The sequence below is a fragment of the Dromaius novaehollandiae genome, chromosome 5 (assembly GCF_036370855.1).
Source record: "Dromaius novaehollandiae isolate bDroNov1 chromosome 5, bDroNov1.hap1, whole genome shotgun sequence".
In the NCBI taxonomy this organism is placed as follows: domain Eukaryota; kingdom Metazoa; phylum Chordata; class Aves; order Casuariiformes; family Dromaiidae; genus Dromaius; species Dromaius novaehollandiae.
This window is the reverse complement of record NC_088102.1, coordinates 41,021,050-41,044,422: the sequence shown is the minus strand read 5'-3', so window position 1 is coordinate 41,044,422 and position 23,373 is coordinate 41,021,050. Positions and strand designations below refer to the sequence as shown.

At 45.1% G+C, this 23,373-nt stretch overlaps 1 protein-coding gene across 6 annotated transcripts in view; it reads left to right on the top strand.

The window, feature by feature from the left end:
- Nucleotides 1–23,373, top strand: part of DPF3 (double PHD fingers 3) — a 207,794-nt gene that overhangs the window by 82,101 nt on the left and 102,320 nt on the right. For all 6 annotated transcript variants that reach the window (XR_010389402.1, XR_010389401.1, XM_064512544.1 and 3 more), the window contains exons 2-3: nucleotides 16,573–16,733; nucleotides 21,890–21,997. Coding sequence is in view for 4 of the 6 variants with exons in the window: in XM_026095663.2 (XP_025951448.1) it covers nucleotides 16,573–16,733; nucleotides 21,890–21,997 (269 nt within the window). In the remaining 2 variants the exon portion in view is untranslated. The remainder of the gene's footprint in view (nucleotides 1–16,572; nucleotides 16,734–21,889; nucleotides 21,998–23,373) is intronic.

Genomic DNA, 23,373 nt, shown 5'->3' with positions numbered 1-23,373 from the left:
AGATCATTAAGACCAGGACCATGCTACAGAGCTTTGTCGGTTACAACTCTGATGTGGCTAAAAGCATGCAAAACCCACATGCTCCTTCCTGGCATCTCTTTGCCTGCAGAGCTCTAGTGGAGATACGTGGCTACATGAATGATGAGATACATGGAGATACTTGAAAAGGAATGCTGTTGTCAGCTTAGCTGATGTAATTTGCGGAGATGATGTAACTGTGATGGCAGGGAAAAGCTGCTTTTGTTTGTGTTGCTGTGTCTCCCTAGAGGGCTGTGCTGGCTGAGCAACATAGCTATAGCCACTGATGGTGTGGATAGGTTTTTTCGCCTAACAAACAGGTGTGCTACTTGAAGACTATTCCCCTAGCCCGAGCTGGCTGTACTGCTGGAGGCTGCCGCTGGTGGCAGAAGGGGTATTGAGACCTTACCCTCAGCTACTGCAGGCAATGGCAGCTGGTCTTAATATACCAGATGGTTGTGCTGCTATTCAGAGGGACCTAGACAGGCTGGAGAAATGGGTAGAGAGGAACTTCATGAAATTCAACAAAGGGAAATGCAAAAATCCTGTACCTGGGAGGAATAACCACTTGCACCACTACAGGCTGGAGGCCTACCTGCTGGAGAGCAGATTTGCAAAGAAGGACCTGGGGGTCCGTCCTGGTAGACAACAAGTTAAACATGCATCAGCAATGCATCCTTGTGGCAAAGAAGGCCAACAGCATCCTGGGCTGCATCAGGCAGAGTATTGCCGCAGGTCAAAGGAGGTGATCTGTTCCCTCTACTCAGCCCTGGTGAGGCCACATCTGGAGTGCTGGGTCCAATTCTGGGCTCTCCAGTACAAGAAACATGAACATAGTGGAGCAAGTCCAGCAAAGGGCCACAAAGATGACTGAGGGAGTGGAGCATCTGTCATACAATGAGAGGCTGAGAGAGCTTGGACTGTTCAGCCTGGACAAGAGAAGGCTCCGTGGGATCTCATCATTGTTTATAAATATCTGATGTGAGGGTAAAGAAGACAAAGCCAGACTCTTCTCAGTGGTGCCCAGTGACAGGATGACAGGCAATGAGCACAGACTGAAACACAGGAAATTCCACTTGAACACAGGAAAACAATTCTTCGCTGTGAGGGTGGTTGAACACTTGTCCCGATCCAATATCGGGAGGGTTTCGTTACGATCCCAAGGACGAGATTAAGACGCTAAAACTGGTCAAATATCTTACAACCTTTTAACTTTATTTTCCACAGAGTGGGGAATAAAGGTGGGGAAAGGCAAAGGGGAGGAGAGAGAGAGAGAAAGAGAGAGAGAGAAAAGGGGGGGAGAGAAAGAGATATCACCACCCGTGGATCCAGCGGTGTCCCGTTGGTCCTCTTCACCCTGGGTGTAAATTTTAGCGATGCGCGTGCAGTAATTACAACTCGAGCAGGGTCCGACCCTAGGTTCCCGCTGAAAAGTTTGGAGCCAAATCAAGGCAAATTAAATAAATAAATTGTAATGACACGCGTGCAGTAGTTACAGCTCGAGTTGGGTGCCTCCGAAGAGGGACCCTGAACAAAGAAATCCCTGGGCAATTATAGCTTTTTTCAAATTAAGTTTCCCTCCCCTCATGCGGCAGTTCAGACCAATAGTAATCTTTGGGTCTGGGGTCTCCTGCTCCCTTATTGGGTCTCATCATTGTTATCTTTACTCTGCCCTTCTTTCTCAGGGCCTTGACAAACAGGTGTTGTTCCAGCAATTAGCACTTACAGTGTTATCTTCCAAGGTCCTGATGAAGAGGATACAATCCAGACCCCCCTAATTAACACTGTTTCAGCAGTGAGGGGAGGCTTTGTTTCTCAGGGTCCTGGCGCCCAAGCAGGCCTTATTTCAAAGCCTTGACATCCTCCCTCCCGGAGTGTGACGCATAGGAATGCAAACTGCTGGTAACTCCCTTATCTTTCCAGTCTGCACCAGCTCTGGGGCCCTTTCTCACTGAACTAGGGAGTGCGGCCTAAGGCTTCAGCAAATTTAGCTACTCATGCTAAGCAACTTTTATAAAAGTTGTGCTAAGCGGCAGTATTTTACAGTCCAGGTCCCAAAGTCTCTGCCCGATCATGGTCCGGTTCAGCGCAGGCTCGGTGTGTCCCGAATGGTCGCAGGGAGACCATTTCAGGGGTCGCAGCAGCTCAGTCCTGTTTCCGCTGGGAACAGATGGCTTGTTTGGGGTTTTGGTTTGCTTGCACCTTATGTACCAAGAAATGTTTAAGGCAAAAGTTCACTCATCTGTCCGCCACACCACCCCGTGACTTAAACATTGATTGGTACGTCTCCTTCCTGAAGTCTTCATAGCCTTCGTCCATGGTGGTGATATGAGACAGAGATTAGAAGGAAAAATATAGAAAAGGTAGAAGCACGCACAATAAACAGAGGTCTTGCTCAATGCAAACTTATTCTTTAACAACTTTAACAACATATAACTTCACAGAACAAACATCAAAATTGAGTTAACAAGGTAAGTGATTGTTACAACAGGTAAACAAATTGCATATTTGACACAACATGTCGGATTAATTGAACAAAGCAAGGAATTATACAAGATAAGAACATTAAAGTAGCAACTGCACATTACAAATACAATATTAACTGTTTCACTCACAGTGCCCCCAGTAACCAGGACCACGAATCGCCACTCCAGCCATTCCAGGTTTGGACAGGGATGTGGGCTATTTTTTCTGATATCTTTGGTTAACTGGAGAGCTACTCCGCCTACATCATCTATCTCTAAACAACAGTTGGAAATATTCAATTTCCCACACACCCCTCCCTCTTCAGCTAACAGATAGTCTAAAACCATGCGGTGCTGATGGATTGCCATGCGCATCTGTTGGGACTGCAGAGTTAAAAGATCTATTGCATTTCGTTCCCCAGCTTTACTGAAACCAGGGGTTCGGCTGGGGAATCCAATTTCTCAACTTCCGGTCCCTGTCAGTCTGAATCTTCTGTACCAATCATGAGCAAATCTGCCTCTGGAACAGATGCAGACTGAGGTTTCCAATGATCTGACTGTCTCTTCGGGTACTCATTTTTCTAGTGCCCCTTCCCCCTGCAAATTGCACACTGATCTCTCCTCAGTGGAATTCTATTTCCCAAATCCCCTCCTACTCTATGCCCTCTTCCACATCCTTGTCCTTTTGGAAAACCCCTTCCCTGAGAGGAAGTTTGTGCCCGGGCAAATGCAGCTGCCAACATTGCAGCATTTTGCCTCTTATCTTTCAGTTTCTCCTTTTGTTTTTCCTTTCCCTCTACTTCTTCCCTGTTATTGTACACCTTATATTAACATCTCCGACATACCATCTACTTTCTGAAGCTTTCTCCTTATATCTGGTGCTGATTGTCCTACCTCTTTCTTAATTGTTTGATTCATTCTTTCAACTTTTCCACTGGATTGTGGCCTCCAGGGGGTATGTCAGGAGGCCACTCGTTATTCTCCCATTTTTGCGTCCCACCCAAATCTGCCTTAATGGATCACGTCTTACAGGCAACACTTCTGTCTCCGAGGTTATCAGATACCTTTACGCCTAACTGAGGTCCGCCTGTTTCTGGTAAAAGGAAAAACAAAGATCTGATAATCCCTATATAACAAATTCCCGACTACCCCACGGGTAAAAATTTATATGCTGTGTCCACAGATCCAATAATGCCCCTTCTTAGCTCTGATGCTCTGAGCAAATGGCTTGTCTATCCCTGGTGGGAACTGAAAGTAAGTTGTGTCTCTGTTGCCCAGAGGGCTGACCAATGTGACCGTCCCATTACCTATTTTGGCTGGTACAATACCAAGCCCCAGAAGCGCCTTCCCATTTGCAGGTTTGCTTGTAAGGGGGATAATTGGATCGTTGGAGAGTTAAAGTTTCATTTTTGTTTGACCAGTATCCCTCAAATCCCCGATTGTGCCCCGTTTCATCGAGCCACGTCCATAAGTGGAGATTCCCGTCTTTATCGAGTGGCTTACGAGCGAGTGTTTATTGACATTTACTTTCTCTTACTTCGATCCCTCCCTCCTGGGTACGATTTAAACAATATTGCCCCATGGCTGGAAACTGAATTGGCTAGGTCCCACTGTCGTTCCACGTGTCGTCCGCGGTTTTGCTATAATTGCTTACGATCTGGTCTGGGGTGAGGGGTGTGGACGTCCACGGCCAACTTGATAACCCTAGCGGTCCTCCGCAAACCCAGCAGTGGCGTAAATTGAAAGTTTGGCTTACTGCTTTCGCCAGCAACATGAACTCGTTGTTCTCGAAGGGATTAAATGGGTTGGGGGAAGGTAGAGGGAGTGGTCGTTCGTGGATGCATCCTTGAATCTGGATGGTCCAGAGCAGTAGATGCATCTTGGTCAGACCGCCGCCCTTGAAAATAGAAATAAGAACAAACTCGCTCCTCGGGTCAGAAGGAGGGAACAATCCATTTTGTGTGAATCTTGTGGGTTTTCCCACTAGCATCTTTTGCTCTCCAAGTATATTTATTTATCGGGGTGTCTAATACGAGCGGTTTGGTTCCCATGGTGGGAAGTTCGACCAAAACAGGCTGGCCGGGGGAATGGGATGGGATATCAGGGGGATCGGAGCTCTGGGAGGCGGGTATGCCACACAGGAGAATTGAAGGGGGACTGTGCTGGGAAACATCCACCCTCCGCCTCCCCCCTCCCCCTGAGGGGACGGAGGATCTAGTTTTCCGCCTCCCTTTCGTCCCTTTGGGGGTAAATTTGGCGTACCCCTTTTTCCTCGGGCAGCACCTCACTTTCGGCGAGGGTGCCTGCCTCCCTCAGGAGCTGGTTTCTTAGCTCCTCTTTCAATATCAGACCTTGGTGCTTCTCCTCCTCCAGCGCCTGCTTCATTTCCCATAATTGTTCTTGCAGGGCTGTTACCGCCGCTTGCAGCGCGGCAACCACAGCCTCCGCCTGACAAGGTGCCCACTCTCTCTCCTCCACCGCAGCTGCTAGGCACGCTCCTAGCACGGCACAAACAATAGCTTTCCCTTTTCCTTTCTCTACTTTAGCTTCTTTTTGCAAGACCGCTATCCGGTCTACTACATTTTGCAATTGGGACCAATGGTCCCGTGCCCAGTCTCGTCCTGAGGGCAAGGGGTGAGAACAGTGTACTTCCAAAAGATCATACAATTTCTCGATTTCTCCACAAAAATTGCCTGCCTTCTGGGCAGCCATATCCTACAAAGGGGATTTCGTCCCGGGAGGGCCAAACCTTAAAGGAGTCCCAAGTTTCCCCTATACGCTCCCGGGAGGCCAAACTGTAAGCTACTACAAAAAATGTCCTACAAAGGGGATATCATCCTGAGGGGGTCACACCTTAAAATCCAAGTTTCCCCTATACACCTTCAGGAGGCCAAACCGTATACTAGTACAAAAAATGTCCTACAAAGGGGATATCATCCTGAGGGGGTCACACCTTAAAATCCAGGTTTCCCCTATACACCCTCAGGAGGCCAAACCGTATACTAGTACAAAAAATGTCCTACAAAGGGGATATCATCCTGAGGGGGTCACACCTTAAAATCCAAGTTTCCCCTATCCACCCTCAGGAGCCAAACCACAAACTAGTATACTAAAGATCTCAACATTCACTCCTTCCTTACGCTTCGTTCGTCTCCAGCCGCTTCCCTCACGGGAGAGCGGAACCGCAGATCGGAACTCCGCACTCACTTCGTACTTGTTCGTACGTCTCATTCACACACAGTCGCTCAGCACACCATAAGGTTGTATGACACTCTCGTCTCAAGGGATCCTGTCCGTGACGCCAATTAGATGTCCCGATCCAATATCGGGAGGGTTTCGTTACGATCCCAAGGACGAGATTAAGACGCTAAAACTGGTCAAATATCTTACAACCTTTTAACTTTATTTTCCACAGAGTGGGGAATAAAGGTGGGGAAAGGCAAAGGGGAGGAGAGAGAGAGAGAAAGAGAGAGAGAGAAAAGGGGGGGAGAGAAAGAGATATCACCACCCGTGGATCCAGCGGTGTCCCGTTGGTCCTCTTCACCCTGGGTGTAAATTTTAGCGATGCGCGTGCAGTAATTACAACTCGAGCAGGGTCCGACCCTAGGTTCCCGCTGAAAAGTTTGGAGCCAAATCAAGGCAAATTAAATAAATAAATTGTAATGACACGCGTGCAGTAGTTACAGCTCGAGTTGGGTGCCTCCGAAGAGGGACCCTGAACAAAGAAATCCCTGGGCAATTATAGCTTTTTTCAAATTAAGTTTCCCTCCCCTCATGCGGCAGTTCAGACCAATAGTAATCTTTGGGTCTGGGGTCTCCTGCTCCCTTATTGGGTCTCATCATTGTTATCTTTACTCTGCCCTTCTTTCTCAGGGCCTTGACAAACAGGTGTTGTTCCAGCAATTAGCACTTACAGTGTTATCTTCCAAGGTCCTGATGAAGAGGATACAATCCAGACCCCCCTAATTAACACTGTTTCAGCAGTGAGGGGAGGCTTTGTTTCTCAGGGTCCTGGCGCCCAAGCAGGCCTTATTTCAAAGCCTTGACATCCTCCCTCCCGGAGTGTGACGCATAGGAATGCAAACTGCTGGTAACTCCCTTATCTTTCCAGTCTGCACCAGCTCTGGGGCCCTTTCTCACTGAACTAGGGAGTGCGGCCTAAGGCTTCAGCAAATTTAGCTACTCATGCTAAGCAACTTTTATAAAAGTTGTGCTAAGCGGCAGTATTTTACAGTCCAGGTCCCAAAGTCTCTGCCCGATCATGGTCCGGTTCAGCGCAGGCTCGGTGTGTCCCGAATGGTCGCAGGGAGACCATTTCAGGGGTCGCAGCAGCTCAGTCCTGTTTCCGCTGGGAACAGATGGCTTGTTTGGGGTTTTGGTTTGCTTGCACCTTATGTACCAAGAAATGTTTAAGGCAAAAGTTCACTCATCTGTCCGCCACAACACTGGAACAGGTTGCTCAGAGGGGTTGTGGAGTCTCTATCCTTGGAGATATTCAAAACTCAATTGGACATGATCCTGGGCAACCTGGGCTGACGGTGCTTCAGCAGGAGGGTTAGACTGGATGCCCTTCAGAAGTCCCTTCCAACCCCAACTATTCTGTGTGATTCTGTGTGGGTTTGCTCAAAGTGATTCCTACAGTAAGCTGTAGGAAACAAGCAACAAAAAGCAGCAGGGTAGGAGGGAAGGGGGTGGTATTTTTAGCCAGCACAGCTAGAGCTAGCTAGCAGAGGATGTCTGTTTATGACCTGAGCATCTTTTGATGTAGACAGTGCCTACAATAAATCCCCATGAGTTATTAGCAAAGTGAGTACAGGGTGTTACCCCTGTTCTGCAGGTTAACTTTTAAAGCTACAAAGGTAGAGTCATGTTTAGAACCCTAGTTTGCTGGCTTCCAGGTACCTCATCAGAAAACAGATTACAATTTTTACTAATCCACCTTTCTCCTGGATGTAGGAATGCAAAACCTAGACCCAGTGTGGGAAATCAGGACTGAGAAAGCTGAATGGATGGGCTTTGCTTTTGACTACAGCTGGCCCCCGGGCCATGAACACACTAAAACAAGCAGACTTCTGGTGACCCCAAGCCCCTGCTGCTTGAGATACTTCTTTAAAAAATATATATTTATAAAAATCTCTTGGATGTTGTCATGTCCCAACTAATATTGTTGCTGAAGTTTTCATTAGTTCATACTTTTAGTAATTGGAGAGAATTCACGACCTTTTGGGGAGGTTAGGACCAAGCTGAATTCTGACTGCTGTCTTCGGATACAAAAGAGGTCTAGGTTATTACCTTTCACACCTGTTGTTCATTTAATTGGATGATGCCTCATCTCTTTAAAACAGAAATCCCTGGCCTGAGAAAGAGTTGATGCTCTGAAATATCCCCAAGGAATCTGCCTCTGAGATTAACCTAATTGGTCACTGTGCTGAGTCTAACAGAGATTGTATATAATCTCTGTCTCTGGAAACATCCTGGATATCTTGGTGTGTGCCATGGAAAATGCTGCTGTTATCTCTCCATGGTAATAGGCAGAAAGAATAAGAGGAGATGTGGGCAAATTACTACAAGTACCGAGGTATAGTTGTTCATAGCCGAGTGCATTTGAATAGAGCCAAGAAATTTATCTTCTGATATTAACTCATCTAAGCATACATTATCTTGTACCATACACAGATACTTGTTGTATCTGTCCAGCAACTCTGCATGTTAACTGCTGAGTAGGATAGGCATAGTGATCCCACCATTTTAGCTCAGAGAGTTGGGAATATTACTGTAGGCTTTGTGCGGGGGCATGCACAGCTGCAGCAGGAGGAACACTTCCAGCACTGGTCCCTCCTCCCACATAAAGATGGCAGAAGCTCCTGGCCCCAAAAGCCAGATTTGGCCTGCAGGCTGCTGTCAGTGAGGTACCCTGATGTACAGTGCTTTTCCTGCAGTATTAACTTATGCTGCTGTCTCTTTTCTTAAATGGAAATGCTGGCAGAGCTGTTGTACTTCCACAATACTTGTGAGGATGGGGCTAATCAAATCAATTTTCCCCAAACTGTAAGCTATGCCTACCTCTTGTCATTTTTCTTCAAAGCCAGATTTTTTTGCATGAAATACCTGTAGTTTCACACTGGATGAAATTATGGTGTTAGGTTGTTTTCAGAGTAATGAGTTTAGTTCACTCCATAAGGCCAGGTTCTCTGCTATGACTCAGCATCATACCGTGATTCAAACAGTGAGAAGTCTAGCTGGTAGGGATTTTCACTCTACCAGGGAAAATCTCTGCTGATAAATTCTGGCAAAAGGGGATTCCTTTGTCCTTCTGCATAGAGGGGACAAGCTAGTGCTGGGTGCCCACACAAGAGTGCTGGAAAATCTCATGTTGCTCTCTCAGTGACCTCCGTTTCCACTGGGCCTTTGGCAGAATCATAGCTCAGGGCATCTTCTTGACTGCTCTAACGTCTGGGCTATGCCAGTACTGACTCAGGAACTGGCTGTCAGCTCCCTGATGGCTCCTAATCTCTTGTACCGCATAGAGTCAATGTACCTGGCACAGTATTTTTGAACAAATGTGTGAAAGCTTCTCTGTTTTGACCCAGCTCTATCAGATCTTCCAATAAAAGGCATTCCCTCTCCTTACAAATCTTTCCTTGCTTTTATCCTTAGATCACTGCTGCTCCAGCAACACTATGTCTGCTTACATCTGTATACTGCTTTATACTCTGAATTATATATGTGTCATACTACTAAAACAAATCTGCTATCAGGTTTCTTTTTTTCCCAACTCCTGTGCTAGGGAAAGTTATACAGGCCTCTTTTTGCGTGTCAAATGGAATTGTTCAGTATGTATAGAAATAGAGTAGCTGTGCGGATGACTCTGGCTCTTGGAGAGTTTAGGGCAGACAGAGGTACATGTTTGTGGGTGTTTACAAAGCTGCCATGCTTACATTAAAAAAAATAAAAGCCCAGAAAGCGTGAGTCATCCTGTAGCCCCTATGGAAATCCTGCTTTGCCTTTGCTCACATTCACACCCTTTTCAACATTAGAAGATGTTGTGCAGGGACAGATTCAACTGGCCATTATGAGAAAACTGAATCTGCACATTCCTGCACTTTCTGGCTTGCCCTCAGAGTTTGTGGCAGGATTTTGAGCAATTTATTACGCCTCACCCAACATCAGTGAAGCCATTCTGTATTTCTGTTGAATTTAGTTATCCTACCTCACTACAGTCACAAAGGGTATATAATTGTAGCATTTAGTTGCTGCCTATAGGCTAGAAAATCTAACTAGAACAGCCAAAGGAAGGGCCCAGTCAGTCCTCTGTTGTTTTTTTTAATGCCTGACTGTGGTTTGAAATCCTTGTATATGCCGTCAAATTTTCTTTTGCTTGGATCTTTTCATGGATGTTGTGTTAGCATCTTGCAATGTAATCTGAGGAATAACAAAGCAGAATACTTTATGTCTTCCGAGAGAAGGCTCTGGAGCTGTGTGACTGCTGTTTGAAGGTGCTGTGGGAGTCTAGTGGAGCCTGGGCTCTCTCAAGCACAGGTTTCCAATTGTGGTTGCCATCCTCGGCCCAGAAAGGAGATGCTGCTTTTCAAGTGACTTGGACTTCGCCCATTGTGCCCTTTGCAAACAGATAGTGGTTTTTCAGAGTGCATGAGGAGAAAAAAAGCATCAAAAGTGCAGGCTATGGAACACTGATCTCTTTGGCTTGCTTTATGAAAGGATAGGTACCACATTTTTGCGTAACTAGCTCTGTTTTCATTGCACCTTGCTTATCTAGTCTAAGGTAGAGAGTCATAGCAACCTAGCCTGGATATGAAAAACACACATGAGCATGGCCAGACCACTGCTTGAAAACAAAATTATGCTGACTGGAGACAGAGAAAGAGAGGAAGGCCCTTTTGATGACTGTGTCTATTAGATTGTCCACGTTAGTATCTGTCTTTGAATCATAAATGATATTAGCTCACAGTTCTTAATGACATTTCCCACTTGCAGCCAGCCTCACTGCCATCTTTTCTGGCCTCAGTCTTACCCAGCCATGCTATCATTGCTTCCAGCATTGAGAGATTTGGGATAGTGCTGTCAGCATGAGGGGAAAAGGTACATAACGCTGTGTGTCATCAACATAATGTCTGGCATTGGTGCCCATGTCATTTCACGATACTCCCTGGAGGTTTTGTGTAGATATTAAATAGAAGTGGTGGCAGAATTGAGCCCTGTGGCATTCTTCATGCCGCATGGCATGAAGGCTCCTGTCAAGGCTCTTGGAGTGGAGGAGCAGCTGCCTGTCATGGGCCTCATGGGATCTGTTGGAAAGGAACAAGTGTAGCCGGCTTAGTGTAGTTTTCTCGGCACTTGCCAAGATGTGCGGTTGGTCAGCAGTACTTTGTGATCTGCAATGTCACAGGCAGCTGATAGCTCAGGTATTATCTGCATGATTGCTTAGTCCCAGTCCATCCTCATGAGAAGGGCCAAGACCCCACTGCTGTTTCATGCCCAGGCTCTGTCATGAAGTTAGGTTCAGAGTACCTTCTGAAGCAACATTGTGTCACTGCTTTACCACCACACTTCTCAGCTCTCGCTCAGTTTGAAGCTGGCTGGTAGTGGTGCTGGAGAACAGTTTCATGTTTAAAATGTCTTTTTCAGTTGCCATCACCGTTCCTCACAGTATTGTGTGATCTAAAATGTAAGGCTAGAGGCTAAAAGTGTAGTAAATGAAAACTCTGTGGTCTTGGGGAGAACAGCAAGTTCCACATTTTCCATCATGGCTGGGGATTGTTGCAAACTTCAGAAGGAAAATGCCCCTGCTTTCTCTTAAGTGATTAGTCACCTCTTTCTATGCTATCAGCTTTTTACTTGCACTGTTGTATAGTGAGCATGGTTTTAGAGAGAAATGACTAGAGAAGGGCCTGGCCTCTGAAGCTGGAAACAATCTCGATTCAAATACAAAGAATCTGGTGGTAATCTAAGAGCTGCACTTAACGAAGACCAGCTCTTTATTATGCAGGCTTTCCAGGGTCATGTGGGACTGTAATCATGGATGAGCTTGGCTGATTATGTATCTTTAGTGAGTGCTCTCCTTCCTTAGATCCTAACCTGAAATACGATAGGCCATGAAGGAAGGGTGCGCTAAATTCTTCCCGTTTTGGAGCTATTATAAGAGCTGTCACACACACGAATAGCCTGGACTTTGCCGGATGGGCTGGAAGGAAGGGATAGAGAACTGCTCTGCTGCTTTCAAGGACCGCTGCGAATCCCTTGTAAGCTGGAAGATTCTGAGAGAGACAAATTGTCCTGGAAGAGCTCGGGTGAAGCTGGCCTTTTGGTTGCTATTGCTGATTTATAGGCCAGGCCAGTTCTTGCTGTTTTTTTGGTTTAAGGCATGCCTAGACAGAGGAGTCGTGGTGCTAGATACTGTACAGAAAAGTAGTAAGTCACAGTCTGCTCTGAAATCCTAGAGTCTAATTAGAGCAGGCAGACACAGACTGAGAGAACGAAAGGCTTGTTCTTCACTGACTTTGCTATTAGCTGATCTGATTCCTGTTATCATAGAAAACCTTAGTTTCTCAACATTTAAGAGGACAGCGACCTAACAAAAGTCACAGGGTCTGATTCTCCATCCTAGTATACGCTCTTCTGCTAGTGACTGTCTGCAAAACTGAGCAGAGCTGCCTCCGCCTCACGTCGCTGTGCCAGGATCCGTGGGACTGGCTGTGCTTCAGAGTCCTTTGGAGTCTCACCCCACTGACAGCACGCTCGCTGCTCCAAACCAGGTGCCTAGTTTCAGCACTGCCCTTTCTCACCAAAAAAGAGCGCCTCACTCCTACTAGATATATACCTCTCTTGAAAAGGGGCTGCTTATATGCAGCCTACAGGAGATTTTAATGACACAGGCTGTTTTTTTCCAACCCAGAGAGCTCTTATTAGTCAGCCAGAACCAGGTTATTTTAGTGTCCTGAGGCCAGAATGTAAATGCAAAGCTTGCATGTATCCCGGCAGCATTACCTGTCCTACTGGTCCCAAACATACAGGATTTCACCTTTGTCCCTGCACAGAGGGGCTGCGTTCTTTTCGCAGTGTGCAGACAACTTTATTCTGTGTTTCCAGGCATACTATTTTCAGTACACTCTGCCTCCCTTGGCCAGCAGTTATTCCTGTCTGCTCCTTGGTTTTTCCCCAGCATCTTTGAAGTCTATGCATATGCTGATGGTTTCATATCGTTAATACCAATCTAGACAAGTTTGTGTGACCTTTCACTCTCATGTCCGAAGGGAAGAATCAACCCTTGCAGTCAGTCACAACACAACACTGAGTCATACATACTTCTCATGAAAATAATGCAGAAAATCCCCATAGTTTTCAAGGCTATTATTTCGGGGGATGAAGTGTAGGTCTTCCATAGCAACCCAGCTTGGGAAAACTATGAAATGTGTAACATCAGATAATTAATCTTTCTGACATATAATGTACTTTTTACTATTAGTGTTGTCTGGTTATATTTTTTCTCTTCATGTATCTCACTCAGTGAAACTCAGCTGATCTGCTGAAGTTTCATTTGAACTCATTTGCTGTCCAGTCTTATTCCTGCCCTTATCTATTCTCCAGTTAGACTGTAAATCTTCTGGGAGAGGGCTGGGGTTTATTCCACCTCTGTGGCTATACAGTGACTGGCAAAACGGGGCCATACTTTCCTTTGTTGTCCCTGATACGAATAGTATGCTCTGGTTTTCCTGCATAAGATAAAAGATTTTGTGTTTGGATATGCAAGTACCATATTGAAAACAAAGAAAAAAATATCTCTATGTTAAAGTTCCTTAAAAAAATTAACTAAAATTCAGAACAAGTCAGATTCACTCCAGTGAAGACTAATGGCAAAACCAACCAAGCAACCAAGCAAAAGTAATTTCAGGGAAGCTGTTTTTCACTGAAATATGACTGACATAAAGAAATATTGTTTCTTTACTTTCCAGTATTTTATTATTCGTCGCATTCTTCCCTTCGGAATTAAAGTCAGAGCAAGGCTTCAAGGTCCCAGTACCTGAATACTGACCTTTCCAGTGAATAACCAGGGGTGGGTTTTTGATCATGCTTGCTGTAGTGGAGCCAAAGGTGAGAAGCAAACTTTCTTAAAGTAAGGAGGTGTCTGACTCTGACTGCTTCTTCTAAATTATTATCCTTTTAAGGCACAAGATGCATATTTAAAATGTGTAAGATAAATGTAATGAAACAGCTAGACTGCAAGTGGCATAACTCCTGCAAAGCTGTGCAAAGACTGAATTTGACCCACTAACTTGGCAGCCTCCCTGGTCATTAAACATACTAGGCTCTCAAATCCCTTTTTTCCTCTTAGGAAAACTTAAATTTTAATCTTATAACCCAACCTGACAGTATCACTTAAAGCCAAATATTTAATATTCAAAGATTTATGGATATTTTCAGTCTTACAGGAAGATGGAAACGGAGTTCATCTCCAGCCAGATTTTCTGTCTTGATTGCTGAGATGTGTGGTATTTCTTTTGTTAATAAGGGACACTTTGTGATGTGCTTATTCCATTGGCTGGAGTAATTTTTTAGCATAAAGAAAACCTGTGCTATGGTGACAATTTGCTATCACACAGCTGTGCTCTTCCTCCCAGTAAGCTCCTTGGAGTTAGTGAGCATCCCTGGTTTAATATGGGGGGAAATCTGACTTAACTCTGTTGAAACTCAAGTGTTTTTGGAAGAGCTGTTAATCTTTGATCAACTGGAGTCTCCTTATTACTGACTTTGATTACACAAGTGTACAACTTTAATTACAGCTTTTAATAAGCTTTCCTTTCTTCCTAGACACATTCTTCGCACAGTATGTGCAGCTTATCTCTTCCTTTCTCCTCTGCTCCCATTCCCTCCCCCCACCCCTTTTCTGGAAAAAAAGGACTTGAGGTCATTGCCAGGGATTCTGTGTCCAGAGAGACCCCTCCATATGTCCTCTGCCCATGACTCGCCCCTCCACCCACTCGTATGGTCCAGAGACATCTCTCCTTTGGCTCCCCTGCAAAGATCCACACCATGTGCTGCCCAGGAGCCCACAGTTGACAGGGGGAGGAAAGTGCTGTGAGATGCAAGAGTCACTGCAAACAGAGTCTGCTGCAGGAAACAACCAGACAGTCCTCAGAAAATCTGGTGCAGCCTGAGGATGTACTGATTCCTGGATGTAACTCCTGCCTGTTGAGGATGGCCCCCCTCTCTGCCTTGGGGACACTCTGAAATGCAGCGGCTAAAGTCAGAGGGCAGCAGAAAGCCAGAGGGCTGTGGTGTCCAGCCATGGTGCTCGTTCTACATCCAGGGGCTTGGCGTGCTGGACAGTCTTTGTTCATTAGAGAAATGATCTGATGGAAACTTTGGGAAAGACATATGGACTTATCCTAGTAAATAACTGAGGTTATGGCTTAAAACAAGCACAAGGAAATACTTTTTTCATGTGAGTCGTATTTCAACCATGGAACTCTGCCTCACAGTGTTTTAGGTATGAAAAATATATATGCGTTTAAGAGGCAGTTGGATAGATTTATGGAAGAAAGGTCAATCAAGGCCTATTAAACATAACGTCCTCAGTATTGGGTAACCTGAGACTTGGGAAAATAAAGTTCTGATTATCAGAAGTGAGGAGGAGGTACTGGAGAATCCTCCCTCAGTATTTTGCTGTGTTTTTTTTATTCTTCCATATGCCTCTGTTATTGACACTGTCAGTGAGAGGATATTGGGTCATAGAGCCCAGAGAAAAGATTGTCTCACCCATGGAAGTCACAAGGTGGAATTGAAGGGTCACTTACAAGATGTGAGTCATTCAGAAAACAGACACAGATGGTAAAACAGCGTAATTTGCACCAATTTGACATTCAGAGGTGTACAAAGGGAGTATACTGTTAAAATGCCAATTGTGCCTGATGGTAGAGGGTAGCAGGGAGAACAACTAATAGAAGAGAACAGGAAAGGGAGCCTCTTTTATCTCTCTGCACATGCATCCCTTCAGCTCCCTTGCTGTGCATGTTATACTCTTTTTGCACACTAACAAATATCAGAGTCAGAATAAGTTGTGCTGTATATCTCTCTACTCCTATTTTCTAATGAACTTACCCTGATGGAGTATCAAAGATTTCCCAGCTATTCGTGTCATGACAGAGTTTCACCTTGACAATAGATCAAGCATGAGGTTCAGCAGTGTGGCCCACCCACTTTGCAATACTCCAGCCTGACAGCTGCTTTATGTCCTCAGGGTAGCTCTACTTTGATGCTTTTCCAATTTTAGAAAAATTTGGATGGAGGATTTAGGAATCTCCAGCAGGCAGAGTTTTAAAATCTTTTTCTAGGGAAGATGAAGATTCTACAAATTTTTTGAACAAATGCTTATTTATGAAATAAGTGACATTAGAACTGTTCTTTCCCCTAGGCTTTAGAACCAAAGGTTTGCCATGTTGGATCTTACCAGTGGCTATTGTATCCTGCTGATTTTGGTGCCTTAAACCTGACTGTGAAAAGCTGTGGAAGTGAAAAGAGAACATGTATTCTAACCATTACAGACATGACCCTAGCTGTTGATGCGGGTGTTTTCATGCCTAGGAAGCACACAGCATGGGGAATATGTCCTTTGCTCTTATGGGCTCCTTGACATCAAAAATGCTGGCATGAAGTTCTTCTGAACTTGGTCAGTATTATGGTTGCTCAGAATATACTGCAGAAGTTGTTACAACACAGATTGAGAAGACTGGGCTGGACAAACTACAGAGGAAGAGAAACAATAGAGCAGGGTCACCATGGCATTCATATTACCTGACCCTGGGTCATGGGCCAGTGTGGTTGCACCATTTGCTTATTTAGTAGCTATACCGGTACTGAAAAGATCTGTGTCCAGTCTCTGAGAGTGTGATCTTTTGATGGCACTTTCTGCATGAGCTGCTTCAGCAGTGTCTTGTGTCAGCAAGCTCTTCATGTGTTCAGAGAAAGTATTTCTGCTCATCTATTTTTAAATGAATGTCATGTCTCCTTTTTCCTGGGCTTGTTTGAGGGGCAGTGCAATATTTCTTAATCTCTGTCCTGTCTCTCTTGACAGACTCGGGGATCAGTTCTACAAAGAAGCGATTGAGCACTGTCGCAGCTACAACTCTCGGCTGTGTGCTGAACGAAGTGTCCGCCTTCCCTTCCTGGATTCACAAACTGGGGTAGCTCAGAACAACTGCTACATCTGGATGGAGAAGAGGCACAGGGGACCAGGTTGGTAGCATTGTGTCTGTGTATGCACGTGCATGTATGGAGGGCAGGCCACTGAGCCCTCATGGGGTTTAATTAATAGAAACTCAAACCTGCTACAGGCTACACAGAAGAGAAGCTGCCTAAACCTCTTTGCCTGCAGGGGATTTCCTTTGGTAACTGCAGAGAACAGATCCTAATTATTCTCTCTCTACCCAAAGAAGTGATTGCCTGACATGGTAGTTTCTAAGGCTGCATCACTGCAGCTCTTTTAATGCTATTGATCCCAGTCTGCAGCAGAAGACAAAATCCTCTGCTCTAAACAGGACTGGAGTTATCTTCAGGGTGGACTGGTAGAGGTGGGAATGTCCTGGATGGATCCTAAAAATAAGAAATCATATTGGGAAGAATATACAGCAGAGGTGAAATATAGAGGAGTCCAGCTATTGGAATGAATGTTGTTCTGATGGCTGGAGATGTAGGCCTAACTCCTACTTCTGTTTTGAAAAGTTACTTGGGTATCTGCTCTGGAGCCTTAGTTTCCTCAAGTGCAGAAAGAGTTTGGTATATGTCCTTAGAGACCTTTTGCTAAGCCGTGTTCCAAAGCTAAATGGAGCTGAAGGGAAAAGACCACCATTTTCTTTTTTGCAGACTTTGGTGAAAATTTCCTTTGTTAGAGTAAATCCATCTGAAATCCTTATTTTGAAGGCAAAGGGCAGTCACCAGTTCAAAGGCTGCAGATGTTAGCCAGACAGAACTCCTCCTGAGATCCAGAGGGAGTTTTGATAGAGTATGGCTCAGTATCTGACCCGTGATTAGCTCAGGGAATTTTTTTTTTTGACAGCACCAAACTAGGTTTCTTTCTTTCTTTTTTTTCTACGAGTGCAGACCAGAGAGTTCAAGCAGGGAGGGGGCTAGGGTAGATGGGCACTGGCTGAAGGATGTGCATACATGTGCACCAATACACGCCAATGCCTGTAAACTACACTGAAAAAAATAACAAGCAGCAACCATCTCCAGATCTGGGAAGGGGCAACTTGCTGTTGTGTCCTCGACTGGCCAGTCCACAGGAGGTGGGGTGGAAGGAGCACATAGGATTCCTGGGGACAGGCTAGGAAAGCAATTGCTGCACCTAAATAGGTGCTTAGCTGAAAGTTTCCCTCTCTCTTTCACAGGGATATACTGAGAAAAGGATCCTTGCAATGCCCCTATTCCTGAAATATCTGAAGTAGATTTGGGGCCTAAGTCTTAGAATGCTGTCTGAAAACGCTTTCTGAAATAAAATTCAGCCACTTCTGGTGTGAGAGACAGCAGGTGTTTTACCAGGGCTAAAAATACCCTAAGAATACTTCAGCTGCCAAAACTACTGGGGGAATCTGGGACCGCTAAATGTGGTTTATGAGCTGGAAGTTGTCTGAGGTTCTGGGCTAACCCTTCTTTTGCAGGTTCCTTTGTTCCTTTTTTTCACATGAAAATTCTCCATTCCTAAGAGATTATGCTGTGGCAAAACAAGCTTTTCTTTTTTGGATAGTCTGTTTACCCAAGGAATTTCTGTTCTTGTAGCATCTGGTTGTGAGTAAGGTGCTGCTCTTTGTATTCTTTTGAACTCAGTCATAAGCAAGTATACATCCACTGTATGCACAAGTAGTGTTTTGGGAGGAGCATCTGCTGCAAGAATAGGCATAGATAATCTTGTGTAGGTCTTGCTGGTGGCTTGCACTTACAGGAGAAATCATTATAAAGTGTTAAGTCATCAAACCAGGAATCGAGGTCTAAATACTTTGCCTTTCTAGTCACTAGCTCTCTAGACTACCCTGAGCAAATTCTCTGTGCAAATCTTTCTTTTCTCATCTATGATACTGAACTGTTCTGCGACTTCCTCTGCAAAAGGGGATCAGTAGCAATTCTCCTGCAGAGCTGCAGTGGGGACTAATGGTGGAACATTCTTCATGGACAATCTTAAGTGAATCAAGCCTCTTGCATCTGCTTGTGTGACCAAATCTGACTCCTTTGTTATTTTGAATTAGAATAATCAGTGCAAAATGAAGCAGCCCTCCTCCCCCATATTTGTTCTGCTCTCTCTTGATTTTTATTAGCCCATTTAGTGCTCCCTTGAGTCTCATTGCATCATCTATTTCTTGTGGTACCATTATGGTAGGTCAAAGCATCCCTCTGTAGTTTTAGCATGGCTGTTTTTAGGCTTTACACAATGCACTTATGCCCATACTGAATGGCTCTGAAAATTCTCTACCACCCACTCTGGTGTTTGGCTCGTGTGCTGTGTTCACTGCCATTTACCATCCCTAGCCGGAAAACTGTATAAAGGCAAATGGAAAAGCTCCAGGACCGCTTTTCACTTACAGAGAGTTTAAAAGACAGAGAGGAGAGTAAGAATCTCAGCATATTAACCTGGTTTCTTGCTGTCCTCTTTGTTAAAGGAGTCAGAAAACTGCATCTCATGACAAACAGTTCAGGGTTAATTTCACACAATACTGCACATAACTCCCTCCCTCTTCTCCCCTCCTCCCCTGGCCTTTCACACAAGCTTTGAGTTATGACTCTCCTACACTAATGAGATAAACAACATAACTCACTGCAGGTTCTGCTATTTCCTCTATAAGCAAATGATTGGAACCTTCTCTGGTTGCCCTATAAGGCACCAGAGGGAGAGACAACTGAGCCAGGACCAAAGACAGCAAGATCTGTATATGCATTATTTCCATATGCACTGCAAGATCCACTGTGGGGGGGCTAGTTTCAAAGTGTTCAGAATAGGCCCTTTTCTTGTTGCCCCACATCTATGTAAGCGATCAAAGATCCACACATTATGTGAGCCATCACCGTGGTAGGTGGGGTCAGGGCTGAGAACTGAAGATAGTGTTTGATGAATTTGGATCAAGTGAAGATATGGTATTGGTTAAGTTCACTGGATGCTGCCTATTAATGAGCAAGGGTATTGTGAATAGGAATAGAGAGCTTTCTTCAAGGAATGTAGAGATGGATGTAGAAGGTCTGTGGAACTTGCAGGTCTGTCTGGCATCTGGCATGGGCTAGAGGCCCTCTAGGGAAGATGCTTTCCCACCTCTGTCTTTTTGTGCATACCTGCTTTGTTTCACATTGAGCTTTCCAAATTTTGTGGTTGAGTTTCATTGTCCTGACTGAATCCAGAACTGCTAATTCGTATGAGAATACTCAGTAATTGAACCAACACTAACAGATACCCCCCCAAAACTGCAGTGAATCCTTGTTCCTCCCTGTCAGGGACAAATATTCAAAGCCATGGTGCTTGTTTCATTCAAAGGACTCTTCTGTAGAGGCCTGTGCAAGGGAGGGCGGATTCTCTGTCTCATTGCTTTGATCTAGCAACCCCCTCTTTCAGTGTTATGAGCAAGTTCTTGCACAGGACCTGCTGTAAGAGGGTGAGGCTCCTTGCCTCCACCTCTTTAATGACTCACACCAGACAGGCACAATCCACCCCATCATAATAGCAATTGTTTACAGTGGTTAATGTTTGCAAAGTGCTGTGAAGAAGTGTGTCAAGCACTGTAAAAGTTCTAATTATTCACAGGTTTTTATTCCCAAACCAGTCACAGGCTAGATGTGTCCTGCTGTGAAATGCATCTTTCTTTGGGGTGGGTATAATGCCCAGCAAGCTGTGCAGCAATATAGCAAGGGTGTCAGAAGTCCCAGTCCAGTCCTGCTCTGTGCCCTGGGACAGCCAGGACCTCTGCAAATGCTCCTTCTCCCAGCCATACCCGAGCAATGTGTTGTGGATGCTCCGTTTATGCGCCAGGGCCTGAAAGCGGGTGGAGCGTGCTAGGGATTTGAACTGACGCTCCCAACAGTCGAAATATTTCCAACCGAGAGCTTAGGCTTCACTTGCAGAATTTGATTAGCCTGTTCTCTTGAGGTGAATAATTTTGTTGTTGTTTCTCTCTCTCTCTTTCTCTCTCTCTTTTTTTCCCCCAAGTAACAGGATATCATTTATTTTCATTATCCTCATCTGGTTCAGTGAGTCGGTCTTGTTCCGAGGCTGGTACACTTTCCTGGCTGTTTCAGAAGGGCTGGCTGAGAACTCTTGGGCCATCCTGATGCCCTTGAGCTGTTCTGCTTTACTGAGACTGCCTCGATGCTGTCCAGCCATTCACAGTTGGTACTGTTTCAGAGATGGTAAGGCCACTCCTGTCCTATCTATTATGTGGTCTTAGCTGTTTTCTAAGGGCAATGAGTCTGTAAAGGCAGTCCTGCTCTCTAACAGCAAGTGCATAAGGACGAAAGAGCCAAAGCAGAAGTGGTGGATGGAGAGGGCAGGGGAAGCAGGGAAGGAATGACATTCTTCCAAAATTTCTGGGTCTTGGTGGGTTTCTATTTCTGTCTGTCATGAGCAACTGGGGGAGCTGACAATGCTCAGTAGCAGTTGGCATGGTATTTCCCCTAGTACTGATGCATTTGTGAAGCCCTGCTGTGTTCTGAATACAAGAGAGCAAAGTATAGCTTGGACATTGGCTAAGGGTTGTCTGTCACGAGAGCAAGAGCAGCTCAGACACAGGGCAGTGATGCCAAATGTGATTCAATAGAGCATGCAGTAATATAAACATCATTACTGCTATGTCTCCTCCCTCCTTTAAGGTGTGCGCATGAGGAAGGTAATAATGAGACAGAAGAATATGTCTTTAAATAAAAGTCAAGAATTTAAGCAAAAATCCAGAGTGCGAACAGCCAGACCTAATGGACCTTAGCTTCCTGCTGCTCAGGAGACACAAATTCCCTGAGCTGCCCTCTGCACCAGGGCCCTATGATTTGCTTGTTGGAACTTTATCTCTTCTCTCCCAAGGGGCCCTCTCTGCCCATGGAGGAGGCATCGCCCCTGTGACCCAGGAGAGCCTGAAATTCTATTTACCCTGAGGAGATCACAAATTATTTATGTGAAGCTCTGGTTTCAGTGAGCAGAGTGATGTGTGTGAGTGAGACCTAGATTCTCTGTAGGCCTGATCCCATGAGATGCTGATGGGCCTCTGGAGCACCGTATGCCTTGAGTGCATAGTTCTGTCTCACGATTTGCGGGATTGAACCCTACAACAAGGAGATCCTGGGAGGGCAAGAACAAAGACGCCAGAGACAGTGCTTGTGGTTTACAAACTGAAATGTGATTGTATTTGTTTTTCGCCTTTTGTCTTCAGGCCTGGCCCCAGGTCAGCTGTACACCTACCCAGCACGTTGCTGGCGCAAAAAGAGGCGTTTGCATCCCCCCGAGGATTCCAGGCTGAAGCTGCTGGAAATTAAACCTGGTAGGTATTTGTTTGTCTCTCTTGCCTGTGCTGCAGAGCAGCTGGCATACATGCAACCTGGCATTTAGACCTTGGACTGTACCTTTGCCTCTTTCCATCCATTTCTCTCTGCATCTGTTGCATCTAACTCAATTTGCTGTAATGATAACCACCAAAACCTCTGCATGCAACTCACCTCTTGTAGACATAGGTACAAGTTGTACTGAGTGCAATGGAAGCTGAATTTACCTTCTGTAGAGGTGAATCCTGGCCCCTTCTAATGAATTCATAAGGATGTAAGGGATCAATTTATTACTAATTATTGCCTCGGTGTGTTAGTAATAAAAAATCTCACTGGCATCTGCTGCCTACTCTTTGCGAGGAAGACTGCTATATATGCAGAATAGTACTGGTAAGATTTTTCATAGCAGGGCTGGAAGCCAAGGGTGCTACTGGATTCTAAACAGCAAATAATAATAATTAGTGAGGATATGCCACATTTGTATATGTGCGTATGCTGACATGTGTACCTTAGTCCTCAGGGAGGTGTACCTGAGTTCAGTTCTTTCATTCTTGTCCTTGGTACACTTTCCCCACCATAAACTATGGGAAGTGATGAGTCTGGATGCTGAATGAGTGACAATAAAGCAGATGCAGAGGGGCTGCAGCTGTGTCAGCTAGAGCATAGTGTGGTGCATTCTTCCCTGCAGCTAGCAGTAAAGGTTTGCTGTCTTTGGGGTCAGCTATTATGAGAAACAGGGAACACACACACACTCACAGCTGTATGTGGTTTTCAAGACGCGAGACACTGCCAGTATGAACAGTACAGAAGAAAACCCCAAAATGTAAATTAAGAATATTAAAAAAACCTGTTTGACAGAAGGTGGTGTCTGGGAACTGAGCTATGTACAAGAATACTGATGATTTTGCTTCCATGCAGTGGTTGGTGAAGAGGGAGGAAGAGAAGACAGAGAGACAGTTTATAACCCCAGTAAAGTCAGAGGCAAAATTCTTGTTGATTTTGGCAGAAACAGGTTTCTGAAGACTCCCTATCTTCAAGACAGGAGATGTCAACAGACGGTTGGACAAGAGGAAGGAATGTCTATAACCACTCAGTTGGGGTTCAAAACAAGGACAAAATCTCAGCCAGCAAATAGAACCAGACCTCGTAGCAGAGTCAGTCAGAGAGAACTGTTGAAATCAGTCAAGTTACACTGATGGAAATGAGACTCAGCTCTAGGAAGAGGATGGTGTGGCCCTATAGAAATCTCCGCATGAGATTTTGTGATGATGCAAACAGCGCTGTGCCTTGGTAATTTAGTAAGGTAAAGCAGTAGTGTAGAGTTTGACACTTCTTTGTTTGCATTACGCTTTTTTGCTGTACTCACTGAATGCCA